The 26016-nt window shown below is 39.8% G+C and overlaps 2 protein-coding genes across 2 annotated transcripts in view; both read right to left on the bottom strand.

Annotated features, from left to right (window-relative positions):
- Window positions 1–1621, bottom strand: part of LOC119373492 (trifunctional nucleotide phosphoesterase protein YfkN) — a 53278-nt gene extending 51657 nt beyond the window's left edge. The window contains exons 1-2 of the mRNA XM_049419920.1: window positions 1600–1621; window positions 868–908 (exon numbers count right to left, since the gene is read on the bottom strand). The gene's annotated coding sequence lies outside the window, so the exon portion shown is untranslated. The remainder of the gene's footprint in view (window positions 1–867; window positions 909–1599) is intronic.
- Window positions 1622–9233: 7612 nt separating this feature from the next.
- LOC119373533 (syntaxin-16) lies at window positions 9234–25917 on the bottom strand. Its single transcript, XM_037643586.2, has 9 exons — window positions 25677–25917; window positions 25442–25527; window positions 25294–25312; window positions 24984–25017; window positions 21654–21760; window positions 17078–17243; window positions 13258–13352; window positions 12115–12261; window positions 9234–9692 (listed from the first exon to the last, which is right to left on the bottom strand). The coding sequence occupies exons 1-9, from the start codon at window positions 25755–25757 to the stop codon at window positions 9510–9512; spliced, it is 918 nt and encodes a 305-aa protein (XP_037499514.1). The 5' UTR covers window positions 25758–25917; the 3' UTR covers window positions 9234–9509.
- Window positions 25918–26016: the final 99 nt, after the last annotated feature.

Here is a 26016-nt window from a genome sequence, read left to right as displayed (position 1 = left end):
TCTTCTCACATAAAAGTTGATATTGTACTGCATAGTTCTAAGGGTGACTGTATACAAGAAAATTTAACTGCAAATTACAGGCAAAAAGAAAAAAACTTATTCAGTGGCTGAATATAGCTCCTGATTTGTGGTGTTGGAGTCAAATTTTATAACACAAACTTTAAAAACTGAAAATAATTTTTTTGGAAAGCAGCAGCAAATCCAAGTTAGCCAATGGCACATATAATACTGTAATGAGGTGTTTGTCATTCAATGGCAACAGATGTTTGCTTAATTGAAGGTTGGCATACTTTTCAAAGGTTGGCATACTTTTCAGTGCTTATCTTCTTGCTGTTTCAATTCAGACCTGATTGCCTGCCATATGTAGGAGGCAGATTGTAAAAATTTTTTGTTCACTAATACTTCAATGCATGTTGAAGAAACCACAGGTGGTTAAAATTATTTAGGAACATCTCACTACAATGTGCCTCATAGCCGAGCTGTTGCTTTAGGCCATAAAACACTAATTATATGTAGAATACAGTGCTCTTGTCTTTTACGAGTCGACACTATTCAATCATGCATTCATTTAAATTAAAGCAGAATAACAGCTTCTAAAATTTTGATCACATCAAGGAATAAATAAGTTCTGCATACTGTACATCACAATTAAATTGCATTAAAATATGCATAATTTAAAAAAGCTATTTTGATAATCTTGTCCAGAGGATTTGGCCACTTTACTCAATTTTGCCCAATTCTAAGCTAATTATGCACCCATTTATGGAACCACAAAACATGAATATACACTGCACTAGCTCTAACAAAAAGACTACAGTGCCACAATATCACCAGAGGGATATATGAAGAAGGAAGTTCTTTTTTTACCCTTCAAAGGAAGGCTGTGCAGCTTTCCCAGCAGCACATGGCTGTAAATAGAGCATGGTGCAGTAAATAACTATTCTTTCTTCAATAACAACATTGATTTAATTTTCTCTGCGATTTAACATACGACCATTCAATTGTGATGTTAAGAAAATGTACGTATATCTGGCTGTGCATCACAAAATTTTGTCAACGTCTATGTGTTAGTTCTATTATAAAATTACCAGCCTAGACACAACAGGGTGTGAACTTGGGCGAGTTGGTACTTCAAGGTAATCTTGCAAAAGCACGTTAATGACGCCTGGACATGCAAACAAACAGATTACAGCAGCTGATACGTGTAAAATGTGTACACGTTTTTCTTATGTCTTTTTCTTAACTCGCTTTTGCAGGTTCACAAGCATGGACTACTGCAGGTAAAGACGCATATCCGCTGCGTTGAGAAGGGCACTTTTTGTAGACTCCAGAATAACACGTTTACATTTTGCCACGATTTCGCACTGGCCACTATTGCATTTTTTCTTTCTTGACCCCCCCCCCCCCCTTTTTTTTTTCTCACGCTGCGGCCAATTCTTCAGGCAAGATATAAACAACTCTAAAAATTACACACAGCGCACTGCAAACACGTCGGTGCGCTATGTGTCTCGCGGGACGATCGAAAGAAAAACACATGTATCTGTTAACGCACAAGTTGCTGCAAATAAACGCAAAGCTAGCGCTGGAATACCACCTCACCAAGCGAACTGCGGCGCAGGAGTTCCACTGTTTCGCTGAGCGAAGAGAGGCCTTGAGGTTTGAACAACTGCCAACTGTTACGGCATAGGTATGACCTTGCCAAAGCCTCGGTTACGCAAATAAGCCAGGCTAAAATTAAGACTTACCCCAGAGAACTTGATGCTTTCTACTAAATTAACAATTAATGACACAAATAGCGCATATGGAGTATATACGGCACAGGAATTAGACTGCAACGCCTGATAGGTGTTGACGGCTGTCGTAAGTGGCGACTATCGCGAGCAAATTGACCGAAATATGGTTGTTGCGTCCCCGAAATGGAGTTCAAGGCATGCCTGAGGGCACCAAACTTACGTGCTTATTAGTAAAGTTCTGTTTGAAAGGGTTGTACAGCAAATATACCAGCACAGGTTTCCACTCACCAAGCTGCCAAGGAAGGCCGCCGAGAATTGTGTTTTTGTTTCGTTTTCTTTCTTATGCGCGCTTGATAACTTGCATCCTGGCTTGGCTTAGCTTCTAGTAGCTCATTTTCGCTCCCGAAATTCAGTGTTGTTAATAAATACAAACTCATGCATTAAAATAGCTTGAACAGAATGATTAAAAGCAAGGTTGTATACTTCATAAAAAAACTGGAACTCGAACCTACCTACTTTGTATCGTTTCTTTTCTGTGTGCCGCGCAGTTTCGCTTGCACCGCTACCTTCTTTATTTTATTTTTTAAAGAAAAATGTCAAACACACTGAATTATAACGACACGCAAACGTTTTGTCACGAACACCTGCAACGCTTTTGTGTTACAAGTGTCTTGTAGTGTTGTCAAATCGGTCAAATGACTAGAATCAGATGGCGCCTTTTGCAAGCAAGTTCTTTCATACCCAACGTTGCTGCACAACTACGAGCTTATTTATTAAACGAATGTGAGAATCATCGCTAGATAGTGTTGACCATTGATGGACCGAAGAGCAAGGTTTCTTTCCTTTCATACACATGCCGTACGGGCTAACATATCACTGTCCGGCGCACTGCGAAGTCTCCCGGACAGTGATGTATGTAGCTTGCATGTGCCCTTTCGTAAATCAGCTTGGGAAATGGGCTCACGCAGCGGTTAGCCGCGGCCACAGGGTTCCGAAGCCTCATCACTTGAAGCAAGAGACCGAACCTAGTGTCACTGCTCGCTTTCAATTCTTATTTCCAAAAAAAAAATAAAAAATGTGGATAGCTCCACCACTAGGCGACAGTGTTGCGAGGGAAAGCCAACTCATCAATTTTTTAATATAAAACGAGCGCTCGGTGGTGCCCCACAGCAATTTTTGATAAAGATGAATGAACATTTGTGGCATGTACAGCCAGTGGGTTGTTCGTTCATTACGTTTCTTTCCGTGTCCGTACATCGCCAACTGCCGGGCCAAGGGTAGCAAATAAATAAACTCTATCGATCTCCCCTCCTCCTCTTCCTTTGTATGTCCGCATCCCTTGAGCCTTTCTATATAAATATAAAAAGAAACACGCGCGCGCACACACGCACATAGGCGCGCGCAGTGTCCTATTCCTGCGCATTATGGCGGGCCCGAAACAGTCTGATGGACCCCCACCTCCTTTTCCTTAATTATTGCTACTTTTGAGGCCCGCGTACTTACATTTAGGTGCACGTTAAGAAATCCTAGGTGGTCGAAATTTCCGGAGCCCTCCACTACGTCATCTCTCATAATCATATTGTGGTTTTGGGACGTTAAACCCCAGATATTATTATTATTAATTATCTACCTTTGGAGCCCAGATATCGCAAAAATGAGAGAAAAAAGAAGGTCAGTTGCACCAACTGCAATATTTATTACTAGTGAAACATAGATTTAAACTTACATTGGCAAGCGAAGGGCGAAATATAAATCATTACAAGATGAAATTTGCACCCATTACACGGGCCCCTCCTCCTGGATAATTAGGGTGCGACATGGCATTGATGCAGTGCACACGTCTATGAATGAACATATTAATTCCTTCATTAAGACATTTAATTGTCTGACTGCAAGACTCACTATGTTAAATTTACGTGAAGGGTTGACACAAATTTGGGTTGCTTATTTTCTTTATTTGTAAAATAAATGTTAAATGATCATTTAATTCACAATCACAATGCATACACTGAATAGCAGCAGAAAAGAAAACATTCGCAATACGAGTTTCATAGCTTGGATGACGACTCCATTTAAAATGCGCAAATTTCATGCCACCAGAACTCGGTGAAAGTAAAAGAAAAACTAATTAGCCCTGAGATCATTAGTCGCATTTTTTTTTTCATGTTTACCCAAGCATATTTCGCAAGCAACATGATGTACATCTTTCTTTTGTATTTATGTCTAATGAAGCACTTAGTTAAGTTCCTGTATTAAAATTTACAAATTGCTGAAAATAAATGAAAAGAAAGCCATAGGTTTTACGAAACACATGGCATGTCATTTGATTCAACTATAACTGCGGAAAATTCTTGGTGTATGCATCCTAAACACGGCAGTAATTCGGGCTTAATAGATGATCCTGAGCAAGTTTTTTTCAACGCGAAACAGACGAGGACGAAAGGCCGAGAAACAAAGAGAGACACTGTTTCTGCTTGGGACCATGAACCAACCAACTCACAACAGTCTTGCTTAGTACAAGGAGCGTTCAAATGAAAAGGTACGAAACGACACTGTGGGTATAAATGAAGACTTTATTCAAAGTATGCTCCGATCCACGGTAGAGACTCCAATCGCATCCTTAGATGTCTCGCTACGTTCTCCCATAGCGGCATAAGCATCTAGGTTAATGGTCATGTTGTTACGATATTTTGTACCTTTTCATTTGAACACCCCTTGTAATGAGAATAGTGTAGGGTGAATATGGAGGAAACTGGACTAGTGTTGTGTGTTCTGTTAAAGATTTTTTTTCATGTGGGCACGTTTCTGAAAAGCTTTTTAGGCAAAATATATTGCGGAAAATACGTAAATATAAAATTCAAGGCTAAACAGCATATTTGGCCTGTTTCCACCCTTCTGTGAACCGCCCTTTGCTTTGCAAATTACAATCATGGGGCATCTCTTGAATGATAATTGGCCCCTTTAGTTAGGTGGTAGGAAGTTGCGTTTACTGACAGGTGAAATATGAAATATGTATATTGGAAATTTTAAGACAGCCAAACTTGTTTTTGCTGCTATTTGATTCTTTCCTATTCCTATTCTAAATTACTGACCATCTGGATTTATTTAATTTAAATGACCACTTTAAGGAATACAGAGAGAAGGTCAACGTAGGAGTACCACAGCAAGTGGAGGCTTTTCAGCAGTGTGCTTGATTGGGCTGGTTGGTGCATAGTAGAATAGCATAGCGCATAGCTTTTCAAAGCTATTCAGATACTATTAGGATTTTCAAGGCTATTCAGAAGGTGTTTCAGATTATACTACTGCTGAAGTACTGCAGCTACTGTACAGATTCACTACATTTTGAGGAAGCATGTTGGGCAGATCACCTCTGCGCATAAGTTGCCCGATGGTAAATAAACATACCTTGCTTTTTGCAGCCACAAAATATGTTGCATCAATTTAGACAAGGCAATTTATTACACGACCAATTTCACCCTATTCAGATCCCTCAAAGAGCACCTCACTGGATTTGAGGATTGCAAATGAAAAAGCATGGCGGGTAGATTACGTGGTGGTGATTATGTCTGTGGAGCAGCAAATGGCTTTGTGGCACAAAAATAGTCGAAATTTCAAACAGAAAAGCGCAAGCTCTTCTCATGAAGCCCTGATTTGAGCAACATGCAGCGCTTGGAATGTCACTTACCATGAAATGCGACTGTGGTTCTTCACTCAAAGAAGCTATAGTTCTTATCGTGGCTACGTATGATGGCAAAGCATTTGACTCCGCTACTGAAAGCACAAGTGGGAAATTCCGTAATGTTTTCATTTTGACATACACAGGTTGCACTATATGCATGATCAGCATACAACATGAAATACGTGCAAGGAAGTTGTAACTATGGACAAAAGAAGAGTCAGTGTGATACAAGGTGTGAAAGAAAGTTAAGTGGCTAAGTTTCCTACGCACAGCTAGTGACTTAATTTATGTTGAATGTTTTAACTCAGGCAAACTCAGCTAATGTGAATAAGAAGAAGTAAGAAATTAGCTTCATTTCGCACTGATTTAAATATGCTAAGATATGTGGGGTGAGAGTTCTGTACAATAGAACAACACTCTAAGGATATCCTGACCAGTGAGGAATTAACCTTTTGCTTTAGTTGACTCGTTGTAAGTGCCATTCTAGAATGCCAAAGTTCTCAAAGGCTTTGTTATTAACATGATGATCATACAGCAGCGATGATAATTCAAGAGTAAGTCAACTGGTTACATAAACCTAACGCAGGAAAATGCACGGCTAGGATTCCCAAGAAGCATGAAAAGTGAATTACCAAAGCACAGGCAAACATTTATTACAATCTGACATTCCCTCCATAAATTTATGTTCATATTTCAGCAGTTGTTTTCAGCAACTTTGCTTCCATTTAACATTAATATACATCTTTGCTTACTTGTTTCTGAGCCCTTGTATACAGTATAACCTTTTCTAAGCACAAAATCCAGTCCCTATTTCAAATAGAAAAGACACTTCGATTGCTAACTTCCGGCACTCTAAAGAAAATGAAACATCCCTTCCCGTGCATTAGGTTTTCTAGACACCAAGAAAGACTGTAAAAACACTTTGGTACCTTTACATACGTAGACGACATCTGTAACAATTATGAGTGGAAAGGGAACCAAACATAGCTATTAGCATTAAGAGCCTTACAAATTTTGGTTGCTCAAGTCATTCAGAGCACTTGAGAATATTGTCGTGCAGTAAGAGAAGATGAACCTATGACCATAAACTGGCCTTGCTTGGAAGCTCTTCTCTTCCTGCTTAATTTTATTCAGTGTCATTTAACGTGTAAAAAAATAACATGATACATACAACTTCTCCTTATTTGACTTTGTTTACTGTGTAAGTCCCACTATTCTAAGCAGTCACTTGTTTTGCAACTGCAATTTAAAAGTAGCTGATCAAAGTTTCGGCATCCTTCCATACTTCAAAACCTTTGTTTAAATGGGTGTAAACTTGAGCTTGTTGGCTTGGCTTCATAGCAGGGAACAGCTCAAATACACGAGACAAGAGGGACAGCGCCAAGTCCTGTTAGTCTCTCTTGTCTCGTGTATCTGCGCTGTTCCCCGCTTTGTTTAAATAAGCTGTTAATATACGAGTCAAGTTCCTTGTTTTGTTTGACCTTCCAAGAACCTCTCCTCTGACAGCACAGGATCATCATGGACCAATATTTTCTGTTTTAATTTTTAAATGGTCCCTAAACCATCGCCCACATCTGAAACACATTTCAAATGAACTTTCATCATGTACAGAATACTATGACAATCATCTTTGCGAAACATGGCGAAGCAGATGACTGGCTGGTCAGCAAAGAACAAGAGTGCCATGATGAGAACTAGCTGTGTGTCAAGAGATGCAGTTGTGGGAAAAGGGGGGGAAGGATGGTGAGTGTCTGACCGTTGCGTACCATAGACCTCTCTGTGGAGCTTCCACTGAATCTGCATCATATGAAAGCTAGTTAGCACTTCTCGTGCGATACGACTCGTAGCTTTTGCTGCACCATATGGACTTGCCGACACAGTAATATGGTGAGGAGGAGACTGTGGAGGGTTAGCAAAAGTGAGCAAGAAACCATGGCAGCCATGTAGTTATCTAACTGTGATTTTGCTATGACGCCATCATTTCAAAATACTCTTGAAGCTGATTTTCATAGCAGAAAAGTGTGCAGCTGCATCTATATAACAAATCTTCGAGCTCAGAGTGGTTTAAGGGGCCTTTAAAAATGCCATACATCAGGCAACCTGACGTTTGCCAATTCAAGAAGTGGAACAAGCAAATAAACAAATCTGCAGGTTGTTCACTAAGAGTGAAGACAAAATAAATTTGAGTGGAATGGGTCAAGCAGGTCTGGATAATGGAAAGAGGCAATCATTATGAACAGAATGCTATTTTGACAGAAGATCGATTTCATTTTACCCATTCCTGCTAGCATCTTCCGGGAGAGGCATTTTTTTAAGTACACTAATCGGCTGTGAAGCAAATTTTTGTCGGGCATTAGTTAAAGTTCATATAATAGCAAATGACCGTAAACTATTTTGAAATAATGAGACTGCAACCTTGAACATTCCTGCCTTTTTTTTTTAATTCAACAAGACAGATGATCGAGTTATTTTCACAGTTCCATCAGGTTTGAATTATTGGAAGTGAACCGCATATAAAAGTGTAATATATCAACATAAATTTAAATGCAAATCACTTAAAATTACCAGAACATGTCGCTACATTTTCAGGTATGTCTGATTATGCAGTGGCTTAATTCCAGCTCCAAAACTTGCATTTGGGACTACACCATGCTTATAAAACAAGCTACAGAGTGAGTGAGGTTTCATTCCCACACATTTACAGTACATGCAATAGCTGCTATGATCAGTTTTTCTTCCTTTTGGCCTTTCCATTTTTTACTGATGATACATACTTGTTTTGACTGGTGCACAGAATCACATTTCAAATACAAACCCATGCAAAAAATTATTCGTAACACCAAAGCTTGAAACTTCAAGGGCTGGGGTAATTTAAATGTTCCCCCACACAACAACATTTATGAAACATTAAAAAATAAAGGTGAATAATCCATGGCATCATTTGCTGGACACTGTAAACTTATGCAGAATATTTACAGTGCTGCTGCTGTGTCATTTGAATGTCAAAGAAAAATTTCAGCATAATGAACATGCCAGACAGATAACTGACACAAGCAACAACAAAGGCAAAAAACTATACAAACTTAGATATGAACACTGCAAAATAGGAGTCTACTCAAGGTTATAACAACAAGTTTAAGCCAAACTGATATAATAACTTCTTTTTTTTTCAACCGCTATAATTTGCCTAGAGACAAGATCAACATGCAATAAGTTTTCTTAGTTTCTGATATTAGTACTAACAAAGCTCTTTGTAAGTACTGGTGCTCATAATAGCACATATATAACTTCTAGAAAAATCTCAGCCTTCTAAAAATTAATCCACATTCACTTTCCTGTCTAACCTGTAGAATGCAGGATGACACAAGTTTCTGGGGTAAAAAGCAGTCTCTCTTTCCCCACAAAATTGTAAACCCAGTAGCTTTTCTGTTTTTGAAGTTTGCTGTGTGGTCGTAAAGCAAATGGCCATCCCACAAGTTGGGCACTAGGGATATACGGGTTAATGTTGAAAGATTACTTAATTCAAATAAGCTCGTACTGACCTTAAATGTCAGTGATAAAATGTATAAGTCAAACCACGCTTTGGGGTACTTAAGTGGAAGAGAATGTCCACAAAAATAACTCGGTAAGAGCAGACCTTTATGCACATACAGAAAATCAATCCATTGCTCCACCAAAGGCCATCCATCTATCAATGGCCGCAACAGTTCATAAAAAACTATGGTGACAAGTATAAAATACTCGCACTACCAAGCACACCAGAGTGTAAGCACCAGCAGTTAGGGGTGCCCTCTATCACAGGCCTTTTTTTTCCATCCTCCACAAGAAATAAAAGTAAATATGCAAGTTTTCAGCTTCACATAATCGCATTCCTCTTAGTGTTCAGTCAACATTTACATCAGTCACACCACAATATATGTCCTTCAAGATACAATATTCAATAACATGATTGTGAACCAGGTAACGTCTTTGCTGCCAAGCAGTGCAGCACTGCCAATCATGAAAACACTGTCGTGCTGCATGAAGGGCTGTGCTACACTAAAATGTCTCGGATGTCACCTGGAAGTCATGAGACGAAAGCACAGCACTGTTTCAGTCTACAGCTTGAATGCAAAGAGCAGAATAATGAGGATGATAGTGGAGGCTGCCATGACAAGGATGCACATCATTTTATGGTTCTTCTTCTGGTAAGTGTCAGCCTTTTGTAGCTGTTGGAGGCCCTGCTGAACCCGTGTCTGCACCGTGTCCAGGTTATAGTCTATGCGATCCAGCACAGTTCCCTGTCAAAATTAGAGCATAAAACATCTCACTGATTTGAAGCAAGAAGTGGTGTAGTAATGAAACAATTTCACTGTGCATGCATTTCAATACAGTGATGCACAATAATATACAAATACAAGTGAACCGGAATTAAAAATTTTTGCTAGAAAAAAAAAAGAAAGTTGCAGTTTAAGGGGTATTCATACGGGAGATAAGTGCGGAGCCGGGGAAAAAGCCTGGAGTTAGCTGGTGGGGGGGGGGGGGGGGGGAATTCCCTATAGATGTCCCCCGCTCACATGGGCGAGGCATGTGGAGACTGTTACGAGACTGCTCTGGAGTGTTACGAGACTATTCTGGTGGCTTGTCTACTACTGACATCCCGTTTCGCCAACTGCTGACAAGTGCAGGAAGCAGCACAGTATTGGGCCTGGGAGGAATGTGCACTGCTGTCTTTCGCGCAACGTGCATCAATGTCTCGGTCACACCTTTTACGTAAGGAATGCAAACGCTGTTGCACCCATGGTGTTGCCATGAGTTGGGTTGCCAGCAGCAGATCATGTACTTTTGTTGTTGCAAAGGTGGACTCGACAAAACAGCCAATCTTGACGAGGTCATTTAAAGCGGCACTTTCGTCATTTTTTCTCTGATGAAGTTTTACACAGCCTTTCAAATCTGTCAACTACTGTTTTTATTAGTGAGGCTTTAAAGATATAGTTGGGCAACAGGAATTTTAATCAAGTATATTCGATGTTGGTCAGCTTTCTGTTAATGAAGAAATGCAGTTATCACAATCTTTTACGAGAATGGAAGAGATCTGGACTCTCGATGTTTGACAGTGATCTATATGAACGTTTTATTAAAGCGCAAGGAAACTGTAGATCACTCCTGTCCTCATTACGTAGAATCGGTCATCAATGTAACAAAAAAAAAAAAAGAGAAAGCCGAGGATTTCTGTTTTAAGTGAAAACTGCACGTCTCTTCTACATGTCTCTGATACTTTGAGATAATGTTATCTCCAACATTAAGTGCGCAACACAGCACACATGATAACACCTGCCTTCTCTGCTCACACAGCCTTGCACTTGCCACAGGTTACCTGGGAAATAGGGGACAGCCACCATGGCCTGGCTAGCCAGTGTAATAGACGCACGCTCTCCCATCCCTCTGCTACCATTTTCACACCATGGGGAGAAAATTCTATCCTGCCCTAGTGTTTCTCCCCACCATTCCTACACAAAGATATTTTTTTACACTGCAATTCCTCTCCTCTTCTCTTCTGAAAGAAAAGCAAAGATCAATGTAGCTGTTACACAGAGCACATCGGGGAATTATAACCATTAACAGTAACTAACAAAGCAGCAATTGTGACTGATTAACTAGAAGACACTAAATCCATGTTAGCAGGTTAATGTAAATATTCGAATGGTTCAGTTTGTAAATTAGAAGTTAGTGGCACCCTTTATCGAATCCTTTGGAGGAACAGAAGAAAACACAATCATTATATGGCGATCAATAAATAATGCCACACAACTTATCAGTATAAGACATGAGCAACGTCTCACATGAGTATGATTTGTTTAAGCTAGGTTTTGTACGTCAGAAAAATGAATAATACAAAACGAAATTGAAAAGGCTTTTGGATACAATGTGTCCTGACAGTTTACAACATGAGCTAGCAAATGAAACGGGGCAGTAGTTACCGAACATGCAAAATTTTTGCAAATATATGGTTGCAGAGGAGCCACCTTCCAAACTTTTAGTGACCTGGTAAAGTGCCTGTAGGAAAATTTTGGTTATTATAATTAAACTGTATGCAGAAGTGCTCTTAAAGTTATTGCTGACTGAGCCAAGCCCACGTGAAGAATGTTAATCGAGTACATCAATAAGTTTAGACACACCAGATACATAGTCAATGACTGGGAACATCAATAGATAATCATAGTTACATAACTTAGGAAGTCACTTATTAGGAAATGCTGAAAATTTTTTGACGAAGGCTTTTGCACAGGCGAGTCAACAGGACTACAGCTGATCATTTACACTACCGATTCCTTCGTACCGTGACGCTTACTATAGGTCACTTCCTTAATGCTATGTGGTCGGATAGTGTTGATTATCAGTCAGTTTATTCAGCATTTGGCACTATGTCAGAAAATTTCATCATCTTGACACTAGCCAGGACATTCAATCATAAGTTGTGCCTCCACAGTGGGCCACTTTGGGGAGTTTTGTTACCATGCAGAAAGTGAGATAAAGCACAGCAAACCTAACGCAAACCTAACGCAGCAAACCTAACGCTAGAAGAGCCTAATATATTTTTTGTAAAATTTCTGTAAAAAGAAGACAGAAAGCTGGCTATCAGCAATAACCCTTGGTTTTGCAAAAAAGGCCATGGATACTTCAGCCTATAACAATCTTGAATTAATAAAAGCACAGACATACCTGCTCAGCTACCATGTTGGCAATGTCTTTGAATATGGAGTTCAGTTCTGTGATGGATCGCAAGATGTTGTTGATCTCTCGCTCCCGCATTTGCACCATTTCTGTGTTGTCTTCCAGAAAAAGTTGGTCTTCCATCTGAAGCTGATGCTGCAGTGTGAAAAAAAGTTCTGTAGCTGAAACTGCAGCAGAGTGGTAGCTCAGGTGTAGGTTTATGAGGGGAAAAAAAAAAGAAACAAGGAGCAAGGCAGCTTTTCTGTCATCATCTCTTAAAAGGACCCGGCAACTCCCGAAGCCCTATGACTAAACTAAATCCAATCCATACTCAATAGACCATTTCTGAAAGAGTTCATGAAATGCTCTAATATAGTTTCCAATGATGAATGCCAGATTTTAGACTGAAAATTGAAGCAAATTCATTGATCAATGCATATATGGTTCCATACAAGCTCAATTGTGGTATTGCACCACTAAATGAGCAGCAAACCATGGATAAGTTGTGAAGTTTCCTTACAGTGTCAAAAAGATGCATCAAGTTTAGAAAAATAATAATATCTGGGGTTTAACGTCCCAAAACCACGATATGATTATGAGAGAGGCAGTAGTGGAGGGCTCCGGAAATTTCGACCACCTGGGGTTCTTTAACGTGCACCTAAATCTAAGTACACGAGCCTCAAACATTTTCGCCTCCATCGAAAATGTAGCCGTTGCGGCCGGGATTCGATCCCGCGACCTTCGGGTCAGCAGTCGAGCGCCATAACCACTAGACCACCGTGGCAGGGCGTTTAGAAGAACTTGTTGCTGGGCGAGTTGGTGCATCTTAACACAAAAGGGATGACTGTGCTACCTGACACACACGTACAAACCAGACACATACACAGGTGCAGTGTATGTGTCTGGTTTGCGCCTGTGTATGTGTGTGGTTTGTATGTCTGTGTCAGGTAGCACAGTTATCCCTTTTGTGTTAAGATGCATCAGAGTTGAAATACTATCAGCAAGCAATGCTTTCAAAACTAGCTGACCACATTCTCGGAAAATTTTATGTGCAAAAAAATGCATTATAATATTCCAACCCAACAGCACAGTCATGTCCAGTATATTTATAATAAATTAGACTGCCCAGCTGCACAGAGATAATATACATACATCTCCTCCGAATCTTTCAGGAGAAAGCTGTGTCTCTTCCATATAAAATGGAACGTCGAAAAATTTGTTCGAATGCTCCTCCCTTGACTGAAGCCCTGGAGAAGAGAAGTGAAAAGAAGAGCAAAATTAATATTACTGAACACTACAATGCTGTTACTCTGGGCATATAATAAAAAAAAAGTATTGCATAACTTCTTTTCTTTCTCCATCTTAGGAATGCCACAGAGAATGCACTGATTCACCCATGCCATAGTGTTTTAGACGAAATGCTGCTTTATTGCAAAATGTGCTTCCAAGGTGATATAAGCAGCCCCACTATCACTGAATAATATTTAATGCAAGATTTTCTTGCTGTATTGCATTCCACACTACTGTACTGTCATCTTTGTTGTCGCAAAATATAATATACTATACACAGATAAAGCATGAAAAGGAGAATAAAGAAACAAGAGCCAAAGTGGAAGGATTTCATTTATATATTTTATAATGATGAAATGAATTTCACTATGCGAATAATGAAGTATTGCATGTTGGCGCATAATAAAAACACTAACATGTCCCCCATAATAAGCACTTATAGTATTCGGATATATGGCCATATTCTGATGCAGCACCTTATTAATGAGTGCAATTATAGCCTTGCTAATGAACTTTAAAAGGGTATGGGCTTGAGCTTGTTGGTAAGACTTCATGGGTTGGAACAGCGCGTAAAGTACGAGGACACAGAAAGAACCAGACAGGACCAGGCGCTGAACTACCAACAATGTTGCTAATGAGTTTGCAATTATAAGTGATAATTAATTACGATCTTACAATTCTGTGCTGGTTGTGTAATAATTTTTTTCATGTACAGCTGTCGATAAACCCAAGAAGACAAAGGTATAGCCATGGATTTTTTTAATTGTATAGAGTAATTTATATGCACATTTCTAATGATAGTAGGCTGAAATAATTTGAATGAGCTACAGTATGTCCACATGCACCACATAATAACAACTAGTGAAACCCCAATAATTCATTAAATGAAACAGAGGTGAAAGCAAGTTGAACTTGTATGATATTGTCATACACATTCTAAATAAATCAGCTTGTCACCAAAAACATTGTCAATAATACACAGTCTGGAAGCTATCAATATTCACTCTTCAGCAATCAATCATGCTGTCTATTGTCCCAAAGCTACACCTGCACCTCTGCTCATTAGGTGCTCATAAGCAGTAGAGTATCAGCAATAGAAACACGTGTGAAAAAAATAAATAAAAATAAAAACCCGAACAAAACCCTAGCATAGAGCGCTTTCTTTTTAGTATATTTTTTCAAAGATTTTGTTAGCATTACATGGCACGGCTTCAAGTTTAACCAGGCACATGCTCAAAACATATTGTTCAGACAACTTTTCCAAACTGATGTATGCACTAAATAAGCATGTAAAAATGCAGCCTATCACACAGTGATCCTTGCCAAACAAACTGTGCTTACGTGAAAGAAGAAAAAAAATGAGGGCTAGTATTATCTACTGTAAAATACCAAGCAAGCGACCCCTTCCCCTTTTCGGGAAATTTGAAATATGCGCCAATGACCAAAGAAGTACCCTCCCCTCTCTCCTCCCCTCCCATCATTTTCTTTCAACCCATTCTCCTCTACAGAATCCTGCAGCAGCTGTTCCTAGAAACCCAAGTTCTCAGAGTCTTTAGATATGTGCACAATTTCTTAGTACTTTTACAGTGTGGCGCCTCGGGGTTGCATTCTGAGTTGTCACAAATTGATGGAACATTTGAATGGCATCTTTCCCCCCTTGTCATAACATGTAATTTCACACGACGATTCCCTCTGGGTCAGTAAAAACAGTAAATGAATGCGTATTCGATAAAGCATTTCATTAGAAGCACAGGTGTGCATTCATCTTAGAGGTTCTTCCGTCGCCATCTTGAATTTTGGTCCTGGACTGAGCAAGAGCCCCCCTTCGTAACTTGTCCGATTACCTTTCCCCGTAGAGGGGGGGGGGGGGGTGCTCGGTCGGGATTCTACAGTAGTCCTAATTACAGTAATTTCCCTATAAACAACCCTGAAGTTTTTTATTTTTTGTATAGTCAACGCACAACAAAAAAATATCTACAAAAGGGTCCACTGCTGTAAATTAGACCACTAGATCGGTCAATTTTCCCGCTTAGAACACCAAAAGGAATATAAAAGGTAGAGAGAAAAAAATTATAAGCTGCTGGATCAGTGTGCCCTTCATTTCGCTAGTAGGAAGGTGGTCACTCTAGCGTCACATGTCGCAAGGGAGCATTAATTGGAAACAAACGACACAATTGAAGATTACATCAACCTGCAGTTGACATAAAGTAGTGCGGCAATGCTGATGATGATAGTGATGTGCTCTTCATTTTCTGAGAACTGCACACATACCCCAGTATAATTAAGTAAGACAAGCACAATTGCTTATAATCAGAGGTGTGCGAATATTCGAAGTTTCGAATATTTTTTGAATAGTGTTTGCTATTCGATTCGCGCTGGAATTTTACTATTCAAACAATTTGAACTTCCCAAAGACAAATACAGCCAACATTTGATTGAAAGTGACCCCTTCAGATTTTCAATACGCTTCACCTCATTACACTATCGCACTGCGGCAAAGCTGCCTATCAAGCTACGTTATGGTCGAACCTATAGCCAAGAGACAGTCAACATCCGATTGGAAGTGGTCCCTAGATTTTCAATATGCTTCACCTCATTACACCCCCATATTGCAGCAAAGCTGCCTTTAAAGCTGAGCTACGGTCGCAAATGTATTAAATCAAGAAAACGCTGGTTCCAACATGGATATGAAAGATGTGGCAGAGGTGGGGGCTCAATTAATACAGTTTTGGACTTAAAGTTGGGCAGGAAGTCAGAAAAATCGGACGACGAAGCTTTTCAGCCTCCAAAATTTCAGATGTTCTTATATATCGACGTCTATGAGGCAGATTTGGAACTCTGGACTTGAAGGGAGCAAACCCTTGTCCGCAACATCAGTTGGGCTTCCACAGAAGTTGAGAGGCTGAGGAAACGGCGTCTTTGCCTACCATGTGTAAAGTGTTGTTGGCAAGACTTTGGCTGCACCAAATCATGTACATAAATAGAATTCGGCCTCTACAGTGCCTCATTCTTCATAAGACAACTATGAAACACCACCCCGCCAGTGCTTCATCAACCTAGCGAAAAGAAACACTTTCATGTTGCTATCTCATAAGAATATGCTTAGGAATCCTCTCTAACTTTTTTTTTTCTGCAATTTCGCATCGAAGTATTAGAAAATATTCTAGAAATATTCAATTCGCACTCACACTTCAATATTCAAATTCGCTTCGCACCCAAAACTTTGCTATTCGCACAGCTCTACTTATAATCATTGAAAGATCCAGGAACTATTCTAGCAGTGACCCTAAGCAAAAAAGATGTGAAAGCTCTTGCAAGATTTCAACAGAATGGTTCAATTACTGAGTATAAAAAGCAAGCCCGAAAAGATGACATCAGCAGTTGTCTGAGAGTTACAGTTTTTAAAAATCAATCTCAATATATGCACACATTCACAATGTCAAATGGCCAGATCATGGCTATTAAAATAAACACCAGTGCACTTGCCTGAAATTACTTATTACCCAGGAAAAACCTAGCGCATGCCATTTTCTTAGGGCTAACCCCAGACACATGTTAAACCTGTTGCACCAACAACTTGGCATCAGGAAAGTTTATTATGACAACTCACAGCTCCAGGAAGGAAGCTCTAACATAATATATATATATATATATATATACTGTAAAAGTACTTAAGACTCACTCTTGCAGTATGTTGTCTGAGAAGAACGGAAGCTAGTGCTGAGTGACTGGAGAGAACCGGCCACAGAGCGCACCACATTCTGTGCCAAGTGAGCCTCCTTGGCATTGGAACCATGTCGCACTCCTTGCTGGATCACACACAGCAGTTGCTGGCAATGGCTAAAAAGCTGCAAAAGAAGCGTACAAGTGTTGCAGATGCCTTTGTACAGAATAACCACCACACGAGAAAAACAAAAAGTTTGAAAACGGTACTACTCATAACGGTGCACGCTAAGCCTACAAGAATCCCCTGCATATTCACCAGCAAGACCTCATTTGATTATAAGGAGATACCGAATGTATAAGCAACTCCCTCACCCAGAAGCATATATGCTTTACACCTCAAAGGTGCATAATACAAAAGCTTCGACTTATTCTTTTCCTAAACAACTACTGACTCAGTGATAACAGTATCTGACTCCTAATATATAATAATAATATCTGGGGTTTAACGTCCCAAAACCACCATATGATTATGAGAGACGCCGTAGTGGAGGGCTCCGGAAATTTCGACCACCTGGGGTTCTTTAACGTGCACCTAAATCTAAGTACACGGGCCTCAAACATTTTCGCCTCCATCGAAAATGCAGCCGCCGCGGCCGGGATTCGATCCCGCGACCTTCGGGTCAGCAGTCGAGCGCCATAACCACTAGACCACCGTGGCGGGGCAGTATCTGACTCCTGAACACTAGAAAATATATTTTATTATTTGTTGTCCCTTGTTATACTTTAATTTAGGCAGTCTCTGATAGCTTTCTTGAGCATCTTGAACATTTTAAATTGCTTCCCTGGAGAAGTCTTGTGAAACTGGTGGGCATGAAGATGCAGACAATATATTTCTGCCTGCTTCTTTAGACGGTTCTTCGTGCAATAGGCAGCAAGAAAGATGGGCAGCAAAAAGATAGGTAGTACAGCAGGAGTGCAGGTTGTGTTTTCTGCCCCTGAGCGCCTTCAGGGTCTATGTGGATGCATAAATAAAGAAAAAAATGGGCCAGTGACCACTAGCTCCATGCAGCACCACAGACGTTTTGTAGAATGCACGCGCAATGTATTCTATTCTATATGCTTATCATGCGGTCAAGCGTATATCGGACAGACTGGCAGGTGCTTGAACAAAAGACTCAAGGAGCACTATTATAATGTCAACACAGCTGTTTTCAGTCATTTAGGGTTGCATTGCAGAGATTGTGGATGCGTTCCACACTTTGAAGGTACAACAGTGCTTAGCCGCTCATCAGACATGATGACTAGATTAATAATCGAAGCTGCACGCATAGAAAAACAGGATGGCACATGTGTAAGCATGGCGTCACTAGCACTAACCTAAAAAGAAAAGCAGTTTCTAGAATTGTACAGTTGGATAAATAAGCCTTTGTTACGAGTGGACGACAAGTGCACGAGATTGTTGAACAATTCTTGATTTTCGTGTGTATGCTATATATTTCATGCACTGCGGCAAATAAAATTAGTTGTGAGTCAGCGCTCGTGTGTGTGCCCCTTCCATCCCTGTCTTCTTGCGCTGTTTTTTCGTTACAATGCTACCAAACCACCAGCAAGCATTAACAAAAAAATTAAACAATTCTCAGCGCATATTGACTGACACCCCCAAGAGACTCCTATCATTTTCTGTTGTGTCTTCATGGGTCCAATGATTCTCAATGCAGTAGTTGCCCTATTCAACCAGCAATTGGAAATAGGGCAGCACAGCTTTATATTTTGCCTGGATAAGTTACTTATCGACATAGATTTTTACTTATGAACATGGATTTCCAGGGAGTACTTTGGCCATCAAATTGATAACTCTTTTTGTACCAAATAATCAACTTCAACCTACATAGAAACTATGCTCCAGACTATTTTACACCTTCAGCTTCCATTGCCATATGGCTTGCAGGAACAAGCTCCTTGTGACTTGCCCCAGTTAAGCACAAGTTGCCCCATCAAAAGTCCTGTACTCAGCTATGTTCTTGTTGAGTGAATCGAGGAAATTATTATTACCAGCTTTGAAGACTTCCAAGCAGTCTAGAACTTTTCACTTCATGAAAACATCTGACAAAGCTATGCAATAGCCAAAGCAAGAGCCAAATTACAGGAGGAATGATGCCGTTGATGCTTGTACTATGGTTAGCATTGCCATGATTCAAATTTTCAAGTTGACAATGCCATGTGCTTCTCCGAATATCAATACATAAATATACCTGGACATTGTAAAAAAGTTAGCGCAAACAAGACGAAACACAAGAGAGGGAGGACACAGTACGAGCGCTGCTGTGTCCTTCCTCTCAGTACAGCGCTCATACTGTATCCTTCCTCACTTGTGTTCCGTCTTGTTCGCACTGACTTTTTTACAATATGTATCAATTCCAACTCGCCCACTTTTCTACTATACCTGGACACTACCATTGAAGTTGTTATGCAGTGACATAGTACTCCAAAGCTAATGGGCTCCTCTGAAGGGCAGGATTGGAAGCAGGTATTATGCTCCTTATGGTATTTTCAGTCCGAGGTTTTTCTCTTCACTGGAAAAGCTGATGAAACTTTTTTGCAGAAACAATGGGCAATGCAGAGAGGGAAATGACCTACACAAGCACAAGCACCAAACAATAGATGAGACTTCTGTCTCATCCATTGTTTTTATGCTAGGAAGTTTGATTATGGAATGTTACCTCTTTACTATGACTGTGCTAAGCTAAAAATTTGCACACAGTAGCAGAAGTCCCATACTTGGCAGCATAACTTCTAACCTTTTAGTGAAGATCCACATCTTACATTGACTAAAGCCTACATTTACACAACTCCATGAGTAAGAAACCACGATGGTGTCAATTGTGCACCCATATGCAACAAGGTCGAAAGCTGGGCTAGTTGCTACATGACCAAAAGTGAATAACGAGCTAAAGCACAATGTACGCAGGAATAAAAGATGCATAATGAAGCTGCTTGCAACACCTGTTAACTAAGGCATTACAGTTCTGTGGGTCAGGCAGTTCAGGGGCATGGTGAAAATCTCATGCTCAGAACCACTGGTCTAAAGTACCGCGAACAATAAACAACAATTGTAAACAATAAAATCCTGATTAAAATGCTGTGTATAGCATATAGTATTAAAAAACTGTTTTGAATTAAGAGCAAGACTCTCACATTTAAATTCTAACAGCTACAACACCAACACTTTCCTCAAGACATCAGGTCAAACTCATGGAAAGCACTTGAAGCTGAATGTCATAAAGTAACTTTGAACTATGAGCACTTCCGTGTTAATAATTAGGCACAGGACATAGATAACTCCCGAGTGGTGCACGTACATCAAACATATTCTCCACAGATATGCTGACAACAATGATCAATACATTTTTCCATTGCTGAAGGAAAGAAATCTGCTTAAAAATTCTAAGCAATTAAATAATATGCTCTTTACATGACCTTTATGCCTTGATTACGAAAGGAGCCTAGTTATTCCAAGGTATTAAAGACACAGAAATTGCTCCACAACTGCTTAAAGTACAAGGAAGGAATGGCATGCTGGCACGTTGCCTTGTTGCCTTGTGAATAGACAGAAGGAGCAACAGCACACAAACTGCAAGCATATCCAGTAGGCAATACCATAATCACATGAAATGTCTAGCTACCTAACATTAGTTCATTTTTAAGCATCAATAAAATGCAGAGAAAGGTTCAAGTTCTGCTGCCACTACTGATTAGTGTGGTTATAAAAAGCTGTGGTTACAAATTCACAGTGCAAAAAAAGCAGTACTCTACTTTTCATTTGATGACTGAAGAAAGACGCTTCAGACAGTCTGGAAGATGAATAGTAAATGCATTTGAATAGAAAACTTTGTCAAATGTCTAATCTAAACAGAAACGCACCCAGAATTTCTTTACGGGGGAGAGGGGGGGGGTCGAAATGTTGACCAGATAACGGAATTGTGGGAGAGGGGGGAAGCAGGTACGTTGCACAATATGCCACTTCCTTCCTTCAGCTGGAGAAATCCAACAGCAAGTAACATGCAATAATAGCATGCAGTTTGCACTCCTAGAGTTTAGAAGTGAATGAGTGAATACAACACCTTTCTAGAGTCAACCGGAAAAATAGCACCTGAAGTCACCTCCTGAACTGCAATTAATTAATCAATTTCTGGGGTTTTATGTGTCAAAAACAGGACATGATTATGAGGCACGCCATAGTGGCGACTATGGATTAATTTTGACCACCTGGAGTTATTTAACTTGCACCTAAATCTATGTACATGGCTGTCATTGCATTTTGCCCCGATCAAAGTGCAGCCGCTATGGCCAAGAATTGAACCCACGACCTCAAGCTTAGCGGTGCAACACCTCAGCCTGCTAAGCTATTACTTGACAACATCAACAGAATCTTTGAAGATACATGTTGGACTCTAAGTGAAAAGGACAGTGGTGTAGTGAGGGATGGGGGGGGGGGTAAATCGGCCTTACGGGGGGATTATAACCCCCAAAACCCCCACTCCTGTCAGTGCACCACTGCAACTTCATAGAAACAAATAGAGTGAATCTCACACCTGTGTCAGTTGATGTGTCGTTTGCTCGATCTCATCTTCTTCAAGTGAGCTCTCATCAAATGTTGGTCGGTTGAGATGGCGATCATGCAAGGCAGACAGCTCTTTCACTGCACATTATAAATTAGTGACTCTTAGAGCTTTGTAAAGAAGGCAAACCAAGTAGGTTAAAAATGTGTCAACAAAGAGAAAATTTTAAATAACTGTGAATAAGCAAACATATTTTTTGAACGGTAGGGTTTGGTGGAAGAAACAACTAACGTCTTTGACCTGTGAAAGAATGAAAACATACAGAAAACAAGTGAAAAAGCACTCATTACTTCTTTTTTTAGTCAGCAGCAGTTAATTCATGCCAACTCCAACAACAAAGATAGAGGATATCTGCAAGACTGCGATACACCTGCAGCATGAATGAACTACCATTGCTACATAATCACTTGCAGCCTTTACATACAAGTATTGAAAATATGTTTGAAGTATGTAACCTAAGCATACTTTGTGTGTAGGTAGTAAAAAATTGAAATTGGCACTCCAAAGAAGGCTACAAAGACATAAAAAAAACACACTAAGTTGGAAAATAGAATAATGAAGATATACAAGTATGGTACTGCAGTCAGTTGACACAAGTAAACAAATATAAATAAAAAAAAGTGGGTAAAGATAAGGCACTTTTTGAAATAATAGGTTAGCCTTCCCACAGGAGTAGCATGAACAAGGCAGCATTTATATTCAGCAATAAATTATGCATTTGAAATGATAATTATTTTTGTAAAACCCAGCATCAGTCAATTGTTTTAATGACAATTAACACTGTGCAGTTTGTACCAAAATGTTAAATGGCATACACTGTAGGAGTTGCAAATGATGCACACACTGAAGCCTTGATGAAGTTGTCAGTGTCTTAGGGACCTGTATGTCAGCGAGATCTCTCCTGAACCATTCCTTTGAGCGTGGAGATTGCCATAGTAGTGCTGTTATAAGCTCCAGTCACAGTTTACCATCATTTATGTAGTGAATTGGAAAAGTCTATGCAATGAGCAACTGATTCATGGTGTTTAACATATGAGAGGCTGAGATATGCCATAGTATAGAACTACAGATAGATTATGACCACTTGGGGTTCTTCAAAGCACACCAAACGCTCAATATGTTTTCTTTCCTGCATTTTTGCCTCATTAGAATGTGGCTGAGAGGTTGGAGGTCAAACCCAGGTCGCTGAGCTGCTTATCAGAAAATGCCATAGAAAGCCATCATGCGCATATTATGCTCCACGCAAAAGTATATTAAAACTGCAACATACAAAAACCTACGGACAATACTAGCCTAACTGTGATGCAGGTAACACTGAAGATAAAGAAAAGAGTAAGAGCGTATAAAAATTGTTATGTGTGTAGTGCCCCACTTTGTTTAGATGCTGCTCACAGGCACGAAGACCCACACTCGTTTAAGAAAAAATAAATAGATCGCACAAGAATCAGAAGCTACCAAAGATAGTATTCATCACTCAGATAGTTGTAACCTCACAATGACACTTAAACAGTATAGGTTAAAGTTGGATGTCAGAGGCATTTTTGCTTAGAAAACTTAATATGACTTGTTTATGAAACTTAGACAGTTTGAAGGCCACTGATGTTAAAGTATTGATATCAACAGCAAGAATAATTATAAGAGCACCATACATCAATGGCCACCACAGAATTCACAAATAACTCAGGTAGGCTTTTTTTTTCCTCACAAATTCCTTCATGTATTCACTTTCACAAAAATACGAAAGCCCTAATAAAGCTGTGTAGATGGGATAACAAGATTGAAACAAATAAACAATGATAACTTACTTCGACAGTCAGAAAAACTAATATTTAACATTTAAGCTTGTCCCGCTATCACTTTTTTATCTTTCCAGCTTGTTTCATGATAATTGAGTAGCAGGTCTACAACTCAAAATGTAGTTACAAAATTCTGAGAAGAAATTAAAAAGTTGCAAATCTCAGCCATAGACAAGAAACTAAGCAGGAAAGTAGCCAAGCTGTAATTAAATCCCTACAGCTGCTCACATAATGTACAAGTATGAATATGAGTGTTGACATTGACTGACGATTCTGGAATGGCTGCTTAACAAGGTATGGGGCCTACATGGGTCGGGCTTATGACTACATGACATCAAATATTGTTTGATGGCTACAGCACAGACAAATGTGAATACGCAACCACTGAGGACACACTAGAAGAACTTATATTAGACTTTCTTTGTAGCTTTCACTGTTAAACTTACCCTACTCTGGTGCTTGTGCTGATGCTAGTGCCTTGCAGCAAAGTACTTTTCCATAAATTTTTAGCTCCAAAGTGGAGGGTGAAAGCCGTACATGAGGGAAAACCTACATTATTAAATATAGTCATCCCAGAGAAAGAAACAAACATTCCAGTAATCGGTAGGCACACCTTTTACTTAACATTAGCAGTAACTTGCATCCATAAATACATTACGTAAACCATGCCTGTTTGGACAAAAATAAATGTAACCCACAACATAAGAGCCCCAAAAGTATCTATTTAGGCTTCCAGCAAGTCCTTCCAGCATAAGTTTTACAACTACAGCAAAATTTGTGGCAGTGAAGGAAGCAGGGTGAAGGAACCAGGTGCAAGTGACAGGCTTTGCAGAGCTCTCTCCATTTATTTAGAAAGTTTTCACGAAAATTTAAATAATTATCCGGGGATTAAGCAGTTCAAGATGCAGCAAGGTACAAGCATCAGATGGCATATACATGGCTAAATGAAAAATGTTATTCGAAATGCTCACCACACTATGTAACTCTTAGTGATGCATTTCCATAAACTGTGCAAAATGGCCCGCAGACATGATGTGTCCTGCAAACAGTTTGACTTGTTATGCTAATGACACAACATGCTAAACTTCTTTACTTCTGGCCCTTCAAAGGTGCTATCTTGTATGCACAGCAATATGTCTGCTTGCAATTTACTTATGGCGGTTTTCTTGCATTCCGGCACAGCAACCCACTTTCAAGTCATATGTCAGTAAAATTCAACTGACACACTGCGATAAGTGCTTAGTGTTATTACAATGCACAACGTGTGAAAACCAGCGGAAAAACAAAGTGGAGAAGTAAAGGAGGTTTCCATTATAAATGGAAAACGCCACACACGAAACCCTTGCCACAAAAAAAAAAAAGCAACGCACCGTTATCCGAAAAACTGCGACAGTGCGTGCATAGTTTCAACGATCGTAAGCAAAAAGAAAAAAAAAAACAAGAAATAATAATAAAAATAATAAAAACCCACTGCACCACGTAATGAACTCAATTCATGGGAACTTACATTTGTCCCTGATCTTCGTCATCTGGTAGTTTACCTGTGCAAACAGAGGCCAGCGTGGCGAAGACACAAAGTAAATATGTAAACAAGCACTGCAAATTACAGTGCGTAATTATCAGGGGCGTAGCCAAGGGGGGGAGGGGGAGTTCAACCCCTTCCCCCTCCCCGAAAATTTTCAATTTTGCTTGCGTATACATACACGCACACATACAAAAGCACGCACGAACATACATAAAGTATGGTTGAATCCCCACCCGAAAAAAAATTTCTTGCTACGTCCCTGGTAATTATGCATTCTATCAGTATCACTCACCTCATCTAAGGCGTCAATCCTAGAGAGAGAGAGAAACATTAAAGAAAAAAAGGATAAACAACGGCAGATGGTGACGACACATTGAAAAAAAAAAAATACTGTTGGAAAGAAAGACGGCATAGCTACCTGACATTATAATGTATCTTACCATCGAGGAGGTTCAGCGTCGTCTTTATAAATGCCCATGCCAGTTTCAACATCCCGTCCAACTAGTGCCACGGTGTCTTCATGAACCTGTACACACAATAATCATGTCAGTCGTACTGAAGCCTTAATACTGGTTACAGCTACTGCATACAACTCTCACGAAAACGAAGCGACGCTCACTGAAAAGAAAGTGTTATATCAGTCATTCTCGATGCACTTGAACAGTTTTGACTTACATGCTCTCCGAAGATATGCTTGCTCTGAAGGGCATTATTGCGCATCAGCACAAACGCTTCTGTAAGGCTTCTGGTCACCATTCTGGCATAAATTGATAACTACGTTTTGAGCGTTACCAGTAGGAACATGTACAACGTTAATAGTTTGCTTAACAAGTTCGAAACAAACATTTCAAGCTAAGCTACTCTTACATATGTAAACTTTAGCCGCCATTTTGAAACAGACGACGTTGCGCTAGTGCCGCCACCGCACGGCTGAAACAACAATCTAGTAACGTTGACATTTTGAACAAACAGAACGTGCAAAAAGAAACATAAATTTCTTTTAAATTGTTAATTT

This window comes from Rhipicephalus sanguineus, chromosome 1 (genome assembly GCF_013339695.2).
Source record: "Rhipicephalus sanguineus isolate Rsan-2018 chromosome 1, BIME_Rsan_1.4, whole genome shotgun sequence".
In the NCBI taxonomy this organism is placed as follows: domain Eukaryota; kingdom Metazoa; phylum Arthropoda; class Arachnida; order Ixodida; family Ixodidae; genus Rhipicephalus; species Rhipicephalus sanguineus.
The sequence above is the reverse complement of the archived record's forward strand: the minus strand, read 5'-3'. Positions and strand labels throughout refer to the sequence as shown.

What these genes read in the sequence shown, in the direction of transcription:
- LOC119373533 (XM_037643586.2), bottom strand. Translation starts at nt 25,757, where the DNA reads ATGGTGACCAGAAGCCTTACAGAAGCGTTTGTGCTGATGCGCAATAAT. An exon ending in AGCATATCTTCGGAGAGCAT is followed by an intron (nt 25,528 to 25,676) that starts GTAAGTCAAAAC and finishes TTGTGTGTACAG; the next exon opens with GTTCATGAAGACACCGTGGC. An exon ending in CGACACATCAACTGACACAG is followed by an intron (nt 17,244 to 21,653) that starts GTGTGAGATTCA and finishes CTTCTTTTGCAG; the next exon opens with CTTTTTAGCCATTGCCAGCA.